Below are 22,375 nucleotides of genomic sequence, written 5' to 3' on the forward strand. Positions count from 1 at the left end.
GCTAGACCTGGCTTTATTTTCTTAACCCACTGATTTGCTGTTCAAACTTTGAGGGAGTCGCTTACCTTCTCCATGCTGTTTTCCCAATGAAAATCAACAAAGCGGATGTTCAGCCAAGGCCACCATCACTGAATTACGAAAACCTTCCTGAAGGTTTCTTTCTCTAGGGAAGATAGTACTTACTACTAGATGTCTTCAAAAAGTCTGAAATGCTTTTTTTCCATTCCCAGCCAGTGTGGCATAACAAGCTTCAACACTCTGTGGCACCATGTAATACTGTTAACATTGTTAGGCTGCTGTGTCAGCCATGATAAATGTCCTACTTTTCCAGTTTGGGAACAGGCTGGTATTACACTGCTCTTTCCTTACAAATATTTCATGCCCTCACAGCTAACTATCATAACTTTGTCAATGAAGCAGATTCTCCCCCTTTTGCAAACAGGTAAAGCATGGCTGAATTTAGTCATGAGCATAAGTAGTTTAAAACTTCAGTGGGCTGCTAAGTCTTACCTCAGACAGCAGCACTGTAACAGGAGTTACAGTTGAGTGGCAGCTCCGTTACCAGACTCTACATTCACAGCTGAAGCTGACATGTGAAAGCACCAAGTAGATAAAGGCGACATCTGATACCCAGTCTTAAGTGAATTCAGGTACCTTCCACTCTAGTGAGTCACAGCAGGAGGGCTGTAACCCCCTCCAGACCAAGGCACACGTGCTGCACTCATCGCTCATCATCTTACACTCCCTATAGTGATTTCTGCCTCATTTGTTCACTGCATCTCACACTTGTCTTATCTGAAGACTGTGACCATTAGAGAATCTCCACTTGAAAATGTCACCCCTACATAAAGTTCTCCACAGACACAGAGTTGATATGTTTTGTCCATTTTTTCCCCTTCCCTCCCTCCCTACATACGACTTGTCTTCCTCTTCTCGGTAATCTACCAGAAATAAAATTACTTGATACCTTAGCACACCATTTCTGTAGAAAGATCCAGCAAAATTCATTTTTTCAGTCTGAAGAAAAAAGTACTATCAATTCTCCTAAGTTCATACAATGGTTATTCTAAGGCAAGCCTAGAAGTCAGTTACTAGAACAGGAAGGTATCAGCATATCCTGCACCCCACAAAAAAGGGGTTTATATTACAAATTAAACAGATCTTCATAGAAAGTTTCAAGTGTATGAAGTTTCTCTTGGACTAACTAAGATGAAAAAACGGCCCCATTCTGAACTCCCACTTCTTTTTATAGTGCTGTAGGTGAGACAACTTCAGTGAATTGCCTTTTTGTTTATGACTTTCACATCAGTTTCAGTCCCTCTCAGAAACAGATTGGTACAGTTTACCCTATCATAAATTTGGTCATTTGCAGACATGATCATTGACCCTTCAAAGAATTATCTGTCATGGCAGAGGAAGACTACAGATTTAAAAGGACAGTAACTAAGATAAGTATGTTCCCTGCAACATGAGCCAAAATTCTGGAGTAGGATGCCTGGACCTTTTGTTTTTCCAGCCTGCGGTCCTAAAATGCTCTAGATTAGCTAAATAAAGTTTTCACTGTGGAGTAAGCCCACAGTAAGGAGCAACACAAGGGGATGCATACGCAGGGACAACAGTGAGAAGGAAGGCTATCTCTTTGCTCTTACAGTCAAGAACATGCTCCAGAATAGCTCTTCCTATGGCAACTGGAAAGCAGCCCAGGCAGCTTCTACATAGGGCAATTTTTCCTTTTGCAAGTTGGTTTCTGTCTTGTCATCTACCTTGCTAGAATGAACCTATCTTATTTTCATTCTTAGCCTTGCCTGATGGAAGAGGTAGTCCCAAGAAAATTTAACAGGCACTAGGCAATTTGCCCTTCAAGGATTTATACAGGCCACAGAACAGACACACACCACTCAGATCTTTGAGACTATCACAAGATATTCCACTCCCCATTTCATTAATCACCTTAAGAGCAAGCAACGCTCAGTACCAGATCTGTGAAGGAAAACATCTTTAGCAGCAAAGGCCAGCTCTCCTTCAGTAAGCAGATGGCAACAGAAAGACATATTGTGCCTTTGCTTTATACTGGATATTATACCAGCATAGCTATGCATGCCATGAACGGTGAGGGAAGGGGAAAGATAGACTATTTTGATCATTCTGGCTATTCACAAGTGCAACGTAGGCTTGGGAGCTTCACTTGAGAATTTTTGAATCAGACTCACCATTTCAGTCAGCAGCAAAATTGATAGCAATGTTTGTCATTCACAGACTTCAAAATAATAGGCAGACTGTAAAGTCGATTTTGTTTCTCCTGTTTACCCCATTTCCCCAAACCCACCAGAAGAGCTACAGTGACTTCAGAGAAAGTATTGTTCACAACACATATGTACTTCCATTTTTAACTTTACCTTACTTCTGTATATTTTTATTTACTTGTTAAAGTCCCATAACAAAGACATGTTCTAAAGCTAGGTAAAGTACATGACAAGCTCAACCTATTGTAAAGGCACATTCTGGAAAGCTACTGTAAAGTATCAATTTCTGTATTTAAAGATTCAAAGTCCTATACTTACGAAAGGTCGGCTCTTTATAAGTAGCTTCCATAGGCAGAAGAGGGGAACCTACACAAAAACAGTCCTAAAGCAGTAAATTGCTCACTAAACATAAAAAAGTATCTCTTAAAGACAAGTTGAAAGACTCACTTTCCCCACCAAATGTTTGGCCTGTCCAGTTTTTTCTGCATTATCCTGTTAAAAACAGCCTCCAAATCAATGTAACAGTCATCATCCGTCTTCAGCAACAGATCAAAGCTTGTTGATTCAACTGTCCTGTAGCCAAAAAGAAGAGTGATGAGATGCTGAACTGTAGCCCACAAACTACAGTTATGCAAGAGAACCCTCTGCAAGGGTTTTTTTGGGAAGCAGAGCTGAAAGGAGGAGGGAATGACTGATATTCCTTCCCTCAGCTTTTAAATGTTTTCCCTATTGACCAAGGCCGACTGCTTGTCCTACAGAGAAGATGCAGCTGATATAATATGATCCTATAGCAGGGATTTGTGCATGAGCTGAAGAAAAGAAACTTGAAGAAAGGGCTTTGTTCTCTAGGACAGATGTTGGATTTACTTGTAATGAATCTGTCTTAAATAGTGTTGACCTCATAAGGATATGAATTCCTGCTGATGACTGCAGCACAGCTGTTAAAAGCCAATGGCTACATAAAGGGTCAGTAAGTACTCTACTCTTCAGGATAAGACAGTCAGCCCAAGGGCAGTACAACAGTGAAAGGTTACAAGGAACATCTGTGGTAATAGCTTTGTACTTGTTCTTCCTTGGTAAAGCACCCTTCAAATATGAAATAAGTAATTTTTAACTGCCTGAAATATTGAAATATCTGTCACTTGTAAAATAACTGAAGAAGCTCAAAATTCTAGAGATTATCCCTCGGTTTATCAACAACTTGTGCAAGTTGTCAGATAACATAACATGTTGGATTATCTTGCACTACAAGCAAGAACAGTAATCCCTAAGAGAAAATGCTTTCTTTTCAACTTACCATCGGTAGAAGTTCAGCAGTTTGGCTGGAACGTTTCTGTAAGTGTCAGTAACGTCTACAAAAACAATATCATCATAGGTACTGCTTTCTTCCTTCAATAAAGCATCTTCTTTTTCGAGATTTTTTATATGACTTGCAAACCTTTCAGGGCGAGTATGCAGGCTTTTTAAAAGAGCATCACCTTCTGAAAAAAGCAGCACTGATCATTAGACAAGATGTACTATTTCACATGCTTCTCTTGGATCATATATAACATACCGACAAAATGAATCTGAAAATGTGTCCTACTCAATCCAGTTAAGAAAATCCTAAAATTAGTTTAGAAATTTGTATCAACAAAAGTTGAAAGTGCAGAAGAATAAATATATATAGATATATATACACACACACACATATATATTTGCATTAGATCTGATGCAGCTTATATAATGTTTAAAGTAAAAAGGTATTTTCTTCCTTTTCAGTAACAAAAGCATTCAACTTTTTAAGGTTGTTCAAAATAAGGAGTTGTCTGGGACTTCACTCTTACTCTTATAAAGTAGATTAGCAAGGCTGTTCTGTATTACACCACTGAGTTCTAAGCATATATATCTGTAGCATAAAATAAAAAACACAACCCAAAGCAAAACAAGAAAACACCTATGCTAAATATTATCAAACTGACATTGCTCTGATTAAGCATAGGTGGTCCCTGCTGAACTGCATCACATAATTAACTGTACATAAAAGCTAAAGAGATACTGTAATACTGAACTACTTGATAAGGAGGTAGTCTGTGGGTACTGAACTTTTTGACAAACAGGATGGGAAAGGCTTTAGCACACCTCAGTTTATGCTCCTACACAGATGAAAAGACAACAGGACTGCCCAATTGTATCTGCCAGGTCTAGCTACAAAAGCACGGGAACAATGCTCTGAAAGTCATTGCTTGTGTTGGCTATGATGGACAAATAACACAACCATTGCAGATGTCAACTTCAGTGCTATGTGCCTGAAAGCGCAGATGTTGGAAAAGGCTCCTATCAGGTCTCTGAACATCCTGCTGAAATAGGTATAAAATAGCAACAGTAGTGGTGGAAAAACAGGCTATTTTAGGTAGTCACTGTTTGTACACAGTTAATATAAAACATTATGGCACAGTATTTCTAATTCTAAAAGTAGCAGGACTGGACAAATGTGAAAATTAATCAGGGAAAGATTTCTTGAGGGCACTATTACATGACATTTTTTAACTTGGGTTTGGTAACAAAAAACAAGGACAGGGAAGCAAGTCCAGATAAAAATGTTACTTCTGTTAATAAAAAGACAAAGGAATAAAAGTCAACTGGAGTGGTTGACAAAGGGAAAGCAAAGACACCATATCAGGACATTGCCATTAGGCAGAATAAAATAGAGGAGAAAAAAAAAAAAAATCAATTGTTTCTACTAAAATAAAACTTCTTAAATTGATTGAATTTATAGAGATAACATGATTTTTACCTCAGAAATGTAATTACTGATCTTATTGTATCACAACATCAAATATGATGCTACGTTTTGCAGACTTACCTTGAACAGTGTAGATAAAACCACCTGCTATTCCCTCCACACCTTCTGTGAATTCATGTGGCAACGACCCTTCCCCTGCCTGCTAGGAACAGATTAATGGAAAGAAAGAAATTAGTTCATCTCTCATTACTGAAATGCTTTTCTCTGAGATTTTAAGTTGTAAAGTTTTCTGGTAACTAAGAATGAAATTAATTTAAAGCACTTCTGGTACCTCCATAATGAAAGATAATTCAACTGCAAGTTTCTGTGGCAGTTTTGAAAGTTTCATGAAAGCTAATGGCATTGTGAGTTCAAAACCATGGCAACTCTGAATACCTCAAATATACTTATTTCACCATCCACTGAAACTTTTAGAAAGCTGGTTTTGAGGTTGAGATGAAAATGTAAAGTTAATCTAGCATAATTACAATGGCACAGCATATTTAATCAAGCAAAGTTTTGACAGAAGAAGAGACACTGCCAGAATTCACCAAAAAGCAAAACAAAGGGGGGGGGGGGAACCACACCAAAAAAGCCCAAGCTCAATTCCATTGATTTCACTGGAAATCTTAGCACAAGATTTTTGACCCATTTTGCCATTTATCATATACTGATAGAGCTTCACAGCTGACAAAGACAATGGGTGAACTTTACTCCCTTCAGAACAAAAAAACATGCCCTTTAGTAGCATCATTTTTCGCATGCCATAACCCATTTCCTGGATGAAACAAGTTTCAACTCAGACAACAGAAGCAGGCCAACCGAATTAACAATTCACAGAGAAACAGAGGAAAGCAAAATGATAGATGTCTGAGACTTACAGAAAAAAAAAAAAAGAAAATATGGTTGGAAAGAGAAAAATATGACTAGGTAACTCACTGTAATGACTCTGAAAACACCCCCTCCATCATTCACCATCACTTTCTGAAGGTTTCTCGAAACAAGGCCCTGAAGATCCTGGCTTTCCCACACAATGGTACCTTCGAAACTCTGTTAAGAGAGCACAACACTGTTACACAGATATTCAAAGATTTTAAAGGATGAAAATCAGACAGTTTTTTAATTTTAAAATAGTCATCTTTATGCAAAGCATAGTCTGAACACACAATGTAAATGTTTTACTTATGCTTTAATAAAAATAAGTTACAGATAAAAAAGACATCTGTGAAAATCCGTAACACATAATCATGCTTTTAAGACTAATCATGAGTCTCTGCATTAGGAACAATATTAAAGTTTTAAACAGAAGTCTGACATAAAAGCCTTTGGCTTTTTAACATCATTAAGATGGCATTTAAAGGTGAACTGAAGTGCTTTTTTTAAAAATCAACTATAGAATCCTGCATTACAAAGAGAATACATTAAAACAGATTTGTAAATAAGTGCTGCTTTTTAGTTATCTGCCAAAATCAAAGATCAGAGACTTGACCCTGACATCAGCAAAATTCAAAGGAAAATAGAGCCACCTTTATCCTGGTAAAGCTGTCATGAGCTACTGTAGGAGAGTCACAGAACTCTGGCCTCACATCTTGGCAAGTAGGAAAAGGAAGAGAAAGACAGACAAGTGAATCTCTTTAGAACTTTTTATTTTTAATTGTCAATTTAAGTTATATCAATGCATGTTGTATGCATAAGATCTTGCATTTAAAAGCATTTCACTTCAACTTTAAACTATTCTGCCTAACAGTCCAACTATTGCACATTTTATATAAGACTTTTTTCCTGAAAACTCCTGAGAATGTGCAAAAGGACAAGAAGTGGTATGTTGTAAAGGTAAGAGCAGTGGTAGTATTATACTTTCTCATTTTTTAAGCAATCTTACTCTCATCATGAGGTAACATACAGTAGTCGTATGGCTATTACACACTGACTACTAGATAAGTGGGTTCAGTTTTGTTTCTCCCAGCTTCATATGAAAAACACTGGTAGCTATTATGCACCTGAGAACAGAAAAACAACTTGTTTTAACTATTTGTAGATACATCTCTTTGCTGCTTTGGAAAGTCCTTCCGTTCACTTCTGCTAACCTCTCAGCTTCTCCCATTTCAGTTTCCTTGTACTGTTACCTTCTCCAGAAACTCTCCATTACTGACACATCATTAAGCTCAGCTTTCAGTCCAGCTCAAATTCTTTGCTTTCCTCCAGATCTCAACAGCTGCAGCATTCTTGATATTTAATCTGAGCTGCATATTTCAGAACTCTCTCATCTATTATAAATAATTCCAGCTTTATAATCTAATAATGGAGCTAGTCAATGTCTATTCAAGCCCGACTTGCATGCTCCATACCTCCCCCTTACTTGTTTAATTACCTGTCAGTTATCAAAACAAATGGACCACTGTGAAGACTTTTAGTGGCAGGACCCCTGAACACCCCACACAGTGAAAAGCATACTCTGTACTTCTGTATTTGCAAGGGTTGTCATCTCCCATTCCAACATTTTTTGCTGCAGGGAATAGGCTCTAATCCCACTTTTGTAACTTGGATATGGACACAACCTTGGGAAATCTGCTCAGTGAGTCTGTGAGTCCTTTCACTCCTCAGCAATGAGCAATATGAAAATCCTTACTACAATCACTGATACTGACCTCAAACATGTACTGAGAGTCTTAATCAGTTATTACCAGTGAAGCCTGAATGCAGAGTGTTTTAGAGCTGTTCCAGGCTGAGAGACTTGTAAGCAAATTTTATAATGACTTTGGCCTTCAGCTATTCTTTTTCTAAGCAGGTTAATGGAAGCTGAGGCCTAAAAATGCTGAAAGCAGTGCATTAGTGGCACAGCTGAGACTACATCATCTGTTTTTTCCCCATTTAAATTCCAACCTTGTTGCTGCCAGAGTGCAGTGGCATTTACAATGAATACCGAACAGGTGTGCCGACATAACGCAGCCCTGTCAAGCTCCTCTCCTAATGTTAAACAGTGCTGTGCTTTTTTGTTTCTCCAGCTACTCTTCATTAGTAATACAGAGTTCATATGGTACAGAGTCCCATTGCCACACAAGCGGCCTGTGGCTTTTTGTCACCATAAATGCATTGCTCAGGCTTGGCTATCAGAGCCCCTCTGTGAGTTTTAGTTATCTGCTGGTTCTGCTCTCCTGCGTTTTCAGTCATTCCAGAGCTGAATGATCGATTCAGTCTTTGACAATCTGGCCTGCCAGACGCTTACTCTAATGCTGCATTTCCCTCCCTCTCCCCAGGATGAGCAGAAAGAGCAGCACTTCAGCTGCAAGATGAATGAAGCTCTTCAGCAATATGTACAATCCATTACTTCTTGAATGTGGAGGGGCAGAGAATAGATATCGTCTCAGAACCCAACTCGTGACAATTAAACAGTTCACTAAATTTACTGCTCTCAAACAAGTAGATGGGAACATGTGGGCGTTATCTCTTCTGAATCATCTTGAATGCTTCAGCATCCTAAGTATCACGGAGACTACATGCTGTGCATAAACCCTATTAATCTACATTAGAAACATCGTGTTATCCTGTAAGCATTCAACGCATGACATGTATCAGATTAAGGATGCCCACACAAAGAAATATATGAATACTAATATTCCTTTTCTAAATTAAATACTTCCCATCTGCCTTTCAGGAAAAATGCAATCATTTATAGCTAAATTACAGCTGCCTAGAATTTTAGTATCTCAGAACAAAGTCTTCAAAGACTTACAGGACTAAGGCTTATCCACTACAGTACCAAACTATTAGGCAACTAATAGTCTAGGCAGGGGGGAACCACATCCACACACCCCTGAATGATTTTCATATCAAATTAAAAACTGTCAAAACGTATACATAAAATACTGCAAGAAGTATGCTTATTTGAAAGGTTTCCTGCCAACATAACAGTCCTGTGGACTATTCAGTAAAAACTGTTTAAGATGATAGACGAGTCAATCAGCTGCAGATTCTTCCTAAAAGGAGATTTCCAAATGCATTACGTCTTACAGAGCCAGTGGAATAAACTGGGGACTGAACTGGCCCCAAATGTCTCTTCCCCCCCAGTTCAGTCCTTTCTCTTTTCTCCTCCTAATCTTTCATAAAAAACATTTAATATCTTCCACAGCAAAGCAATCCAGACACACAGACAACTTACAGAAATAGCAACAAGTGCCCAGGTATATGGGAAAACATTTAAATGAAGGGAAACAGCCTAAAATGACAGCCGACACATTTAGAGAAAGACCACTGGTTCAGCAGGAACAACAACTTGTATCTTGGGGGGGCTCTACTGAACCACAATTCTCATTCTGAGTCAATCTGTATTTCATTACACCTTCACTGTAACAATATTAGGTTTTTCCTACCTATATTCTGTCCTTTCTGTGTTTGCCTAAGCAGCCACAATTAGGTAGTATGGATCCTACTCTTGGGCTGCACCCCCATTCCAGAAAGGATGACAAAACTTTGGACCCTGCCTTGATAGCTTTGCTACTATTATCTCAGGCTAAGCAAGAATGCTAACACTCATTACTCCCCAAACTAGTCTCTTCCCAAATTTCCGAGGGGCACCCACTTAAAGAAAATAACAGCACTGCTGTGGAATCGTGACAGGTTTTAAAAACCTGAGTGTCACTCTTGTGTGCCACTTGCTGCATCCACTAATTTACAGATGGATCCTACTAAAAATCTTCCTGAAGTTCTATTTCTTGTTTCCTTGCATGGTTCAATGAACGAGCAGTGAAGCTTACAATGTCCTCACTGCCACTGCCACTGCCCCAAAGGGAACAATCAGAACTTCAGCAGCCCTCAGTAAGCATTTGGTAACTAACCATTAGTTATCATTAATGTCTTTGCAATATATAACATGTAATGCCTTTCTGTTGTGCCCAAAACATCAGAAGCAGAAAGCTCTTTTCCAGCTGTTCTCTAGAAATTTGAGCCCTCCCCCCACATCTTTTATACTAACCTCTGAAAAAGCAGGAAGGAGAGAGGTGTCCCATTCTCTGGGGAGAATCTAAAGGGAGACAGTTTTTTCTCAAAAGCTGAAAACCTTTCTGCAATAGTGAAATTGTTACTGTTTCTCCAAGAAAACTTTTTAATCAACTCATTTTTCAGGCTTTCCTTTATAACTATTGGTGATAAAGAGATGGTGAAACAAGTTTTGGACTTCAGCATATCATCCCAACTACTGTTCTAGAGGTTTTCATTTGCTCTCTTCTGCCTCCTCGAGCAAAGGTCAGTTTTATCAGTCAGTCTGTTCAGCCAACATAAAAGAACCACAGGCAGCTCTGATACTGCACATACCTCTGGCAAAATGAACTGCTCTACTGGCTTGTACCACAATCTGTTCACTTGCACTCCACAGCTTGGTGGGCTAAAGCGAGCACTGAAGAGAGCTTCCTGTGCATAATGACAACAACAACAATCATTACAAGTGCTGCCAGATTATGCAAACCTTGATCATCTTAGCTAGTTACAATAGAAACAATAGGCTTATTGTTTCTGTAAAATACTTACTGGAAAATTTCTTCTTAAGATAGTCTTAGAGACTCCACAGAATTCAAGCATTAAATTGATACGGAAGAAGCAAGCAATGATCAAGCAAGTTTCATTAGAAGTCTGACCAACACAGCGTGCTGTCTAGGAGAGTCAGTCTCCCAGTCTACTGAATTCCTAACTTTTATTTAAATAGGTGATTACTATTAATTGTAACAGAGGATGCTGGCCGCTAAAACTTCATTGCTACTATATCACATAGGCCATCAAACTGCTCTTAGACAACAACAAGCAATATAAAGATGCTGCATTGCCAGCATATGCTCAATCACTGCCTGCAGGACTCAAGTTCTATACGTGGATTACCCTGAATTTTCATTCTGCACTATGGCACACCAAGACACAAATATCAGTCCACTTTACAGAACAGATAGTGCAGCAGATTTGGCATCAGTGAAGTTTAAACTTTTATCATTGGGCTAGTAGGGACACAACTGTTCTCTCCAGCACTTCTGTATATTAATTTTAGACACAAAGAAGGGAGGTTTCCAAATTAGCATACATGTGTCCTTTCAAAGCAGCTACCTGAATTGGGCAGGAGCCCCCGACACTACTTCTGTGTCAAACTATGTTGGGGGTGCCTCAATTTGCAGGGGAGAGGCAGAGATATAGGTAGAGGAGAGGAAAGACTAGGGGGAGTTGAAAGAATGCTTCCTGCTGTTTATACAGCAAGGCAGGTGCTGCACCCAATGGTGGTACACATGATGGGCATTAACCTAGTGTGCCTGGAACTTTTAAAACACTTACCTTTCTGTGAAAATGCACATTCCCACATTTCTGTAATTAACATGAATTCATCTAATTAATGCTGAATAGTTAACCAACATAAACCTGAACACAGCATACCATGATTTTCTTTGCTATAATAAAACTATTTCTTTTGAAATTCACTGTGAAAAAACATATTTTAGTGTACTTTTTGTACCTAGTTTTAATTTTCAGTTTAGCTTGAAATTCTTCTTACTATAACATAGCCAGAACTCCTGAAACTGGCCCATCAGGTTACTAGTGGAGATAAATAAAATATACCAAACACAATGATCATGCTCAATGATTTTTTTTTGTGTGTTTTTCCGCCAGGTTTTCTTTTCATAAGCACTAAGCTATCCTATCAAATCTATAACTGAGCTTGGGAGTGGGGGGGGAGGGAGAGGGGAAGTTATCACTAGAAGTTTGACTATTACCTGTAAATACCAGTTGCTAGAAATCTCAAAATGTCTTCCTGAAGGACAGATAAGAAAAAAAATTACAGCTGTACTGCATCTCTTTGTCTCAAAGCACTCAATGGGTCCATCTGGACATGTGTTTTAAATATATTTAAACAGTTTATTTTTAATTCCTTAATACTTATCAAAAAATTAGAACCTCAAATGCAACCAAAACTGTGTCTTGGTATTAGAGATTAATGTTCTTTCAAAGAGCGTTCAAGTTAACTCATGTCACTTTGTGAATTCCATTTTCCTTTTTTTCAGATCAGTTGTGTATATAAGCTGTGAAATAAGAAGAATTTATAGTGCAATAGACAAAAAAATATAATTCATATGCTTGCCGGTTAAGTAGTTCTCTTCTAAATCATCACAGTATAGCATTTTCTGTAAGAACTTAATCCACAACAAAGAGAAAATATGACTTAGTTCAGTTGCAAAAGATAACTACAATACTCTACCTCATGTTCTGCCTGGTACAGTTTTACAGTGATGTTCCGCTGGAATCCCACACCATCAGCCTCATAAAATACCCCAAGACTGGTAATGACAATGGGGTAAAGTACACGAAAGTTCACACTGACAATTTTGTCTTCAGAGAGCACAGAAGGTATGTCCTCAGGGAGGCTGAAAGCTTCAATTTCCTGATTCAAAACTGTATGAAAAAGAAAGGAGAAAGGTAATGTGAGAAGATTTCATTGTTTTGGAACTGGATACACACAAGGTGCACCAATTAATTAGGCTGGCAAGTGCACAGGGCAATCACGTGCTGGAGGAGGGAAAGACAGTTGACTGCACACTATTGTAAGGAGAAACTCAGAGTGATGCAGCAGTCTGCTGCTTTCCAGCAACTGCAAGTCAATGCCTACATAACCACCAAGAAAAGACTAGAAACACAATATATCCACAGAGAGAAGACAAAAACACTATTAAGATTGCATGAGTATCTGTATATTAATGTATTAAATAATTATTCATGTATCAAAACTGCTTACACCTCCACTTAATTGGGCTCCTCTTAAGCCCTGAGGTACCATCTCTTCTTGGGAGAATGGTTAAAGTAATCGTTGCCATTTAAAGAGAAACAAAAGTCTCATTTTAAGGTGAATCATCACTTAAGAGCCAAGCAGTTCCTTAACTTGTTGAGTTCCTTAACTTGGAATTAAAGAGCAAAAATTAATTAGGAAAAAAAAGAAAATGACAGGAAGAAAATACAATTTTAGTTAAGTATTTTTACATGGCAGCATTTCATTATTCTCAGTTTCATTTTTCTTAGTTGTTCCCTCTCTAGGGCATAATCTGAAAACCCTGTCAGGCAGACATGATTAGAACCCATTCCTCCCAAAGTGTCACCACCAGGGAAGTCTGCTGTACACCTAAGAATCCTTTCTCAGCCTTGCTACCATCTCTCATTCCAGCTCTTTCCAACTTCATTTTACACAGGGGTAGAGTAAAAAATTTACATTTCAGGGAACAGTCTCTCCCAAGTCACCAAGGGGAATGCAAATCCATTAGAAGTCAATGGCCTGCCCTTTGCAACCTCAAAGATCCCTCCCCCCTTTCACGCACTGCTCACAGTACTCACAGGAAGGTTATACAACTGGCAGGAAGGCATTTTCGGGATGGCATGCATTTGCAAGACTGGCTGTCCCAGTTAAGCACCCCTGAACTGTTCTCATAAAGATGATTCAGTTCTACTACAGATCACAGAATTTTTAAAAGTTAACTTCTGTACCTGGGTTACTGATGTTCAGAAGTTTGCAGGAGTATGGATCTTCTCTGTCCTCCACTGGCACAGCACAACCATGCGCACCTATTATAAACTTCACAAGGACACTAAAATAATTTGGTTTTATTAACACCAGTTCTCTTCCCTCTACCTTCAATAAACTTATTTCATCACAACAGCCTGCCTTTCACAGGATTAAGATTTTGAACCCCTTAAAAATCAGCTACCAGGCTCAATGTAGAGTAACTATGTGAATCCCTGCATGAAGGTTCAATTCCAAACCCACATTAGTCTTCTACATTTCATAACGAGGCCACAGGGAGAGATCAGCAACCAGAAATGGGATTCAAGACAGCCAGCATGCTAAGCAGAAAAAGACATAAGCCAGCACTGAAGGATCCTGAAACCCCGCCTCTCCCTGCCTGAGTTAGTTGCTTAACTTAGGACTGCTTAAATATTCTGCATTCAAAGGTAATGAATAAATTAATAATAATAATAAGGATACATAGCACCAAAGGAGGGACAAGAACTACAGTCTACCATTACAGTGAAATGTCTCAACCTTGGGTTGCAGCCAACCAACTGGTTGCTCTTTCTGGCCCCAAACATGGCAACACCACAGCCAGGAGATAACAAGCAGTAAAAAGAGGCAGAGCACTCAGCTTAGCCCAGACTTCCACCTAGCAACTAAGTATCCTGAAACTCCATATAAGCTAGGGAAAGAACAGGTTTTAAGCTGAATGTAGCAGCTATGCTTCACTCCAAACTGCATGGTGACACCAAATTTGTGAATGAGAAATAGCTTTTGGTGCAAGACAGGTGCCAAGATGACAAAGCTTCCAGGAATGAACTGCAGCAGAACTTTCACAGCAAAACCATAGCTGTTTGCAGACTCTCAGGTTTACGCAAGCAGTCAGGAAGGGTTCTGCTAGTCACTCACACTGCAGGTGTTTGGAATAATTGGTTCAGCATGGAATAAACCTACACTTCAAGGCTGAAGCTACTCTAAGAAAATTCTGTGGTTCTCTCACCATACGATCATGCTTGCTTTCAAGTATACTGGATTACTAAGCATTCCAAGTTGCATACCATACAAAACATGCATTGCAACGCAAAAAAGGAAAAGTCATTATGCATTGTATACTCTGGTTCTTGTATATCATTAATGAACAATGACATTTAATTGCAAAAACTCAGTATCGAAACCTGAACCTGACTCATTTCCATCTGTGATTCAGGATGGCAAAACTGTATGGAAATTTAACAGCTTAATCTGCACAGTCCCATCAAACCAGTGACTCTCAGTAGTTTCACATTAATTACAAGTCTTACAATCTAGCTCCCCCATCACCGTCACCCCACATCCCAGTCTGTATGCAAAAGAACATACAAACCCTACACAAACAGCATAACCAACTGTCAAAAAGAGCTTTTGGATGGGCTGTCTCTTCATGTCTCTCAGTAAAGATAGCTTCTGGCATGTGCTCAGAAACATACATAAAGCTTTTTTTTTTTTTTTTTTTTTTTTTAAATCTTGCCAATTTATTCTGACACATTACCATACTAGAGGCGCCCAGTATTGTCCCATGTAATTCCCAGAACAGCAGTGAGCAATCAAACAATTGCAATTTTATTTCTTGTATTAAAAAGTTCCAGTCCAGAACAAGCAGTATTTTTATATATTTCTAAGCAGATTTAAAAAAATGATCACAATAGAGGATGCTCATGAATGAGGACAAGCCACTCCATTTCCAGAAAAAAGATTAAACCAACATGTTTACTCATCATGTTCTTAGTTTCTCACTAAATCCAGGAAATATAAAACACTTGAGATTACCGTTGGCTCAGCGCAGGATGTTGTTTCAAGTGCTTGAACCAAGTGTTCCTTATAACGCTGCGCAGTTCATGATTGTGCCGAGCTGACAACACACCTACAACAACATCGTAATGCCTCAACTTCCACTGAGGAAAGAAGGCCAGCGGACCTAGAAATATGAAGTAACAAAGGTTTATTATATACACATATTACCACATATCACAGTTGTGAGCAATAATTAAAATGCATACCAAAAGCAAGAGTACTGGGCAGCTGATGAAAACAAGAAGCAGAATTAGTATTGCATTCTTGGTCAAGAATCCAGGAAATATTTTTGACACATCAATAGTAATCTGGGAAAACATTACTACAATGAACTAAGCAAGTCACTGCAGGTAAACAAAACTGGCCAAGACAGTGTGACCTGCAAAGCAGGCAGGAACATAAACCTCAGTTTTGACTGACAGCATCTTCCATTCTTTAAATATTTGCCTGCCTGCCTTTTGAGCAAACTGCCCCCTGGGTGCATGTTCTTGCTGTGCTCCATTTCCTACCAGCCATCAGAAACCTTGTGGGCAAGACACAAGGTCTTACTTTCCACTCTGCAAAACTCTCTTGAGAGAGTCTGGGCCTTCGGCTAGCTCACTGACATCTCCTCAACCATGATTTACCCTAAAACCTGGCAGTTTGTCATTCCTGGTACCAGGTCTTCACTACTAGAATTCACCACTACTCTACCTAGAAAAAAAAACTATTTAAACAAAGCCTGTCATATTCAGAAATACATCCAGCAGTTTTAAAAAGACGGGGGAAAAAATGGGCACCTTTGGCTCACCATCTCACTCTGGTACGTCAAGGCCTATCTTGTTTCTAACTTTCTAAAGCTGAGCACCACACTCTGCCTTCACAAAGAGTATTATATCTTAACACAGAGGAATGCTCTGGCCTTTTCATAGCTGGATGTCACAGCCAATACCTGTAATCTATGGTTTAAGCTTCTGTTGTTTTAATTTAGAGATCATGAAAGTCAGACTTCTTTTAAAGCAGAGTTTTGACTAGATAGAAGCCTAAGAAGCTGTGACTTTGAGCCTGCAAACACCCAGGCAAATAGCTGAACTGCATAGTTTAATTTATCAGCTGTTCTAGAACTGAGAGAGATTTATATTTAGCTATAGCAAAGGATCACTTTCATCTCCTCTCACTAAATTTTTTTTTTCCATTAGGCTGCAGACAAAGAAAACAAATCTAAATGCAACTGCTCCAAACTACTCCACACAGCACAGACAAGATTTTTCAAAAAATCTAATTTTAGAGAGACCAAAAATATCTCCAAATCCATACTGCATACTCCCACTAGAAAGAGTTGAATTATAATCCAGATTCTGCTTCCTGTACTAGCTCCTGCTTTCTCTGTTTTGAAATTGAGAAGGTAGATGGGTCTTGTGACAGCTGTTCACTAATCTAGCACTGCCGCAGCACCCAGCATGAGAACTGCTACGGTAGGTCACACCAGGCCTCCAACCAGCCCTACACCCTGTCTGCTGGGAGCAGCACACAGCGGAGGGGCCTCGGCCTTGTCCTGCTCTGTGCTGAACCAAGATCTCAGAAGAACTTTTTTGCTTTGGGGGCTGTTGATAATGGCTTGCACTGGACTCCCCAGCCCCTAGACCAAGTAAAACAGTGGTCTGCAATTGGTCCTTAGGGAAGCACACGAGCAGGGCAAGCACACAGGAATTTTTCCACAGGCACACCTTTTTCCACAGTTTGGGGCTGTGCACTGAACATTTTAGTTCTCCTCACACAAACATGGATTTTCAAGAAAAAAGTTAAGTTCCACAAGTTGTTTAAATGAAATTTTACCAACAGCTACAAGCTTATCACCAACATAAGCAGAGCATTAACCTATTTGTTTAAGAAATGTTTGTATCAACTTAAAATCAAAATGACTTAAAAACCCAAGCACGTAAGCCACTTTATTTCCCCTTCTTCAGTAGCAGTTTTTCACTAAAGCCAACTGTTATGTCTCTTATACCAAACATACGTTAAATTGGTAGCAAGGTTCAGGAATATGATTTGTTTGCTAATAGAGCTACATTCAAACATATTGCCGCATATAACATCCAAAGAACCTTGCAAGACGGATCAGACAGTCTATCTGAACACGGTTCTGGTTTTCCAATATGCTGGTAAATACTGACTAATTAGAGTTTCTGCATGTCTCCGGAGACCTTTATACAACCAAACTCTACCAGTATTCCATGGCAGCAGAGGTACAAGATCATAAGAAATTCCTCCATAGCCTCATAAGTCTTCCTCAGATACCCCTTTTCTTTCCTGGCTCTCCTTCCATCCTTTGATTATTCTTTAAATAGCCTCTGCAGCCTTAAACACAAAGCCTCCCGATCTAAGTCTCACTAGAGGACTAAAATGTTTGTATAGTGCACCTGAGGTACTGTTTACACAGATTTGGTTTCGTCAATACCACTTTTAATTAAAAACAGAACCGTTTTGTTAAACCAAAATTAAAGAAAGATAAAACCAAGAACAGAAGTCTATAAGGCAAATTGAATTAGAACAGCATAAGTTGGCTTAAATCAATTTGAAAAACTCTAAAAATAAGCTACTCAAAAAAATAAGTATTTTAAATGAGTTTATATTTTAAAATGAGTGAAGCCTTTTCTTATGAATCATTCATACAGGAACAACGTTAATGTAGCATATGCTTCCAACTTAACACCCTACTGCTTTTAGAACAGACAGCCCCTTTCTCTTGTTTTATGCACTCTTCGACTTGGTAAGGTAGCACTACAGCACTCTATATTCAGAAGATTGTCTTCTTTGTCCCAAGGGTTATGCCATTTTACTTCTAAAACCATTGAAAATGGAAAAAAAAAAAAAAAAGGAAAGCTTACTTTTGCAAAATCCTAATGAATAAGCTCCCTGCTTGTCAGCAAAGGTTTCTACTCCCTACTGAAAAGTAGGATTAACGTTTGTTAAGCTTTCAGGAAAAGAGAATCAACTGTCTCCCTCTGAACTAGTAGTATTAAAAAAGGGGGCGGGGGGGGGGAAAGGAGATAAAGTCAGAGGTATAGGGGAAAAAAAAAAGAGGCTATTATTCATTTATAAGGATAATTCAGATATGTGCATACATAGGACCCGATGCAGAGTAAGTTAAGAGAAAACACTGCTGACCTCCAAGTCAATAATAATGAAGTATTTATATAGGCAATCAACACTTGCCACGGGGCCCACATTTATTTCCTTATCACATGTTCTATTTTTGTGCATTCTTATGCCAGCATTTTATGTGTTAGTAACAGGTTTAAAAATATGTAATATATTGTTCTTAATTATCTTGCACAAACAATGTAAGGTAAGACTTTAAAATTTCCAATTACAAAAAAGGAAAAAAAACTGCAAATTTTGTGATTTGCAAAGGATATAGGCAAATCAAATACCAGAATCCTAATCCAAGCTATGCCATGGGCTCTCCGCATGATCCAGTGCAAGCCTCTCCCTATATTTTTCAGGCTTCCCATTTGCTTGACGATACCTCACAAGTGGTCTGGATACTAGCTTGTTAACAACTGAAAAGATAGATATTATAGATATAGATATATAAAGCTATGTATCACGTTTCGTAACAAATCCTGAAAGTCTTGCTAGCTGAAGGGGTGCAGAAGGAAAGGAAGCCTTTCCAGCGCAAAGGCCACACTATCCTTAGTAGCCTCACTTTTGAATTCTTACTATTTCAAAATTGCATCTCTCAGGTGCATCTAGCAGCTCAAGGCTGCTGAGTGGAGTGTAAATAGCCAAATGCACAATGCCTATTTTACACTCTTTCAGACACCAGGCACAAAATGGCTTTCATTTCACTGTTTTGCCTAAGCCTGTTAACCCACAGCAAGGACTACAATAATATGAAAGCAGGCAGCCATCTCTCAGCTGCCAAGATCCATTCAGTTCTGTACAGTAACTGGAAGGAGTACATGGTTAACAGCAAGCTCTTACTGAAGCTCTTCCTGCAACCGGTGCATTTGTAAGGACACACTCCCACACAATTCTCTGATGTCTAACTGTACGCATTTCTAATAGTGCCATTTTTCACCTTGGTCTGAGCTACAGTAAGCTTGCAAAGAATTCTTAAGTCACCAGTTTTCATGAAGCTCAGGGAAAATTGCGGTCTTTGAAACCTCCGCTGCCTGTCAAGCTTGGCCGAGAACTGCCAACAGATGGAAGCGAGGGAGAGAGGGGAGAAGAGGTAAACAAGCGCATAGACGGAGCACAGGACACAAACTCATGGCCCTAGAAGACAAGGCTAAAGATGCAGGGCTGCACCTCCTGCTGAGTCGGACCACCGAAGGACTGCTGACAGGCAGTCTGCTGGCCCCAGCCGGATTATAACCACCTCAGCAGTGGCAAACAGCTCTGTTTTTCAAAATCCTAAACTACAATGATTAACATGCATCTCTTCTTCCTGTGAGACTGACTCTCAAGTAAAATGTCAAGTTAAGCTGCTAATTATATTTACTGTCATTATAAGGAGATGAAAAGACTGAGAGATCATTTCAGCTTGATTCTGTCAATAAACAGGGCAAATGTGATCTTGCTACATAGGCGTCTATTGATCTGTCTCCCAACAACTTCTAAATCTACTGGTCATTTTCAGTCAAGTTTGGCAGAGTTCAGGTCTCAAAGTAAATAAGTTCCTACATGTTTCATGCAACTGCATGGGGCAGACGAGACTTCTTATAATGCCTGCACGGAGAAATGTAGCAGTGTAGGCTTAGCTGCATTATCAGGCATCAGAGAATCTCCATCAGCAGCTGCTAGTATAAGAAAGCTCCACAGGAAGCTGGACTTTGCATCTTCTGCTACCCATGCAGCTTTTCAATAAATAAATAAATAAATTGAATTAGATAGGCCAGGCAGAAGTTATTAGGAATATTTTCAACTTTCACTTCAAAGATAAGGTTAAAATAAAACAAAAAATCCACTCCAACCCCCCAAAAAACCCAACCACAAACAACACCACCACCACCACCCCATTCCAGGTGCTATCTCTGCCTATTCTTGTGACTTTGGAACCATATTCCTGTTTTTAAATGCCTTTCTCTTCAGTGCTGCTTTGTGAAAGACCCAAACAAACAAGGAGGAAGGAATTAACTAAATATAAAGGAGGTTTCTATTCACAGAATGCTGATACATGCACCAAAAGAACAAATTAAAGAACAAAAGCATCTCTTCTCCTCTCTCCGATCTTCTTCACTTACACTAATCTACTACAGCTCATCTGCATTATAGGTTTCTGTGTGAAGAGAGCTACGTGGCCTTGCTGCAGGATCTATTTTATACCAGAGCTAAAACTCACCACAATGTGTGCCCCTGGTTGCTGCAGGAGCACAGGACTCCTTGGAACAGACAAACCTTTAGGTAGTGAAAGTAGTAGCACTGGAGGGAAGCTGGTGCTCTGCACACCAACAATGATACCACACTTCCATGCTTCTAGGTAGATCTGGCAACAACAGAACAGGCCAAGCATCAGAAGCACAGGCACAAAAGGAATAAAGCAAAACCTTATTGCAACACCTAAGCCTGATGCTGGGTTTCTTGGAAACACAGCACCTTTATCCTTTGAAGACAGTATTACCAATGGCTGATGACATGGGACAAAACGCCTGCTACTAGAGAAGGCGGCTTGCTTCCTTCTGGCCGTTCTATTTAGTTGTCAATTTAGAAGAGAGTTGGTGAACAATTTCCCTCAGCCACAAGGCTCGTTCTCAAACTCTGGCAGAAGTGGTACTCTTTGCCCTTTACTCCAAAGCCAAATGCATCAAAAATGCAAGCCCGCAGTACTGCTCATTAGCAGTTTGCAAGGTATCAGACATCAGTCCACAGAATGACTCCAACTTAAAAAAAAAAAAAAAATCCCAATTCCATTCACAAGTATTTGTCAGCACAGACGGTCAAGAGAGAACTCTTGACTATTGACAGTAAGGATTATAAGGTTCATGACAAAACCAAAACTAGAGCTTTGTTGCGGATTCTTTGTCAATCCTTTCATGCCCATCAAACATCAGTGGGATGTTCATTTCATGGATGGTCCATCCCTGAAAGGCAATGTTCTAGTAAGATCTGATAGATCAAGGACAGGAAACAACTGGCATTTTAGGCAGAACTGCACAGCAATTGCCAATGACAAACCTGATCTGTTGACAGACTTCAATTTCCAAGGCCACCAACCTATTAGTCTTTACATGTTTATGAAAGGTGAAATAACTTTGTGACCAAGCAATATACAACTCCCTGACAGGTAAGGTTATCATATTTTGAGAGACATCTTTTCTTACGAAAGTATTGCATTTTGCTAGATATTCTTCTTAAGGAGCACGGTATCATTCACAACCTCAGAGGTTGTTTCTACATATTATTTCTATATTGAAAAGCCAAAAGCAGGTTAAAATCTCCTTCCTCCTCTGCCACCTGTCATGCACACAGGCTAGTCTATGCAGGACGTAATCCTAATTCTGCAAGGTGAATCACTAAACACAAGCCTAACCAACCCTGTATACAGTTCCATTATACCCACACTTGAAGAAATACATGTTGAACCACAGGACAGCAGATGGTATACAAGCAGTTTCTAGAAAATGGTGGGGGGTTTTTTAAGTTTATTGCATAAATATTCACTAGTAAAAGAATGACTCTTAAAAAAAAAAAAAAAAGACCAAATTTTAGCTGCCACCGCACCCCCAGAAACATAACTGGAATAATGTCTTAAAAGGCACTAGCATCAGCAGAGTAGTAGTATATTGCATTTTAATGTGTGGGGCGCTCTGATTAGGTACACTAACTGAGGCCCCAAAATGGGTAATTTTCTACTCAAGAAGCCATCATCACCAGATTCATGCTATCAATCAAAACATACAAACAGCAACAAAGCACTGAATCCAATTGGAGTGCTAAAAGCAGGTCTTTTCTTCTTTCTAACTTAAGTTTCTGAAGTAATTTTATAATTAGCACTTAGATAAGATTTTTACAAAAATTAACTAAAGC

The 22,375-nt window shown here is 39.2% G+C and overlaps 1 protein-coding gene across 6 annotated transcripts in view; it reads right to left on the reverse strand.

Moving 5' to 3' along the window:
• Positions 1-22,375, reverse strand: part of B3GALNT2 (beta-1,3-N-acetylgalactosaminyltransferase 2) — a 31,284-nt gene that overhangs the window by 5,142 nt on the left and 3,767 nt on the right. For 2 of the 6 annotated variants that reach the window (XM_067293487.1, XM_067293488.1), the window contains exons 2-10: positions 15,341-15,488; positions 13,510-13,610; positions 12,236-12,429; positions 10,318-10,413; positions 5,947-6,057; positions 5,089-5,170; positions 3,541-3,724; positions 2,691-2,816; positions 66-163 (exon numbers count right to left, since the gene is read on the reverse strand). In XM_067293487.1, the coding sequence (XP_067149588.1) occupies positions 94-163; positions 2,691-2,816; positions 3,541-3,724; positions 5,089-5,170; positions 5,947-6,057; positions 10,318-10,413; positions 12,236-12,429; positions 13,510-13,610; positions 15,341-15,488 (1,112 nt within the window). In that variant the 3' untranslated portion in view covers positions 66-93. The remainder of the gene's footprint in view (positions 1-65; positions 164-2,690; positions 2,817-3,540; positions 3,725-5,088; positions 5,171-5,946; positions 6,058-10,317; positions 10,414-12,235; positions 12,430-13,509; positions 13,611-15,340; positions 15,489-22,375) is intronic. The other 4 variants (XM_067293485.1, XM_067293483.1, XM_067293484.1 and 1 more) reach the window with 3 other exon arrangements.

The sequence above is a fragment of the Apteryx mantelli genome, chromosome 3 (assembly GCF_036417845.1).
Source record: "Apteryx mantelli isolate bAptMan1 chromosome 3, bAptMan1.hap1, whole genome shotgun sequence".
In the NCBI taxonomy this organism is placed as follows: Eukaryota; Metazoa; Chordata; class Aves; order Apterygiformes; family Apterygidae; genus Apteryx; species Apteryx mantelli.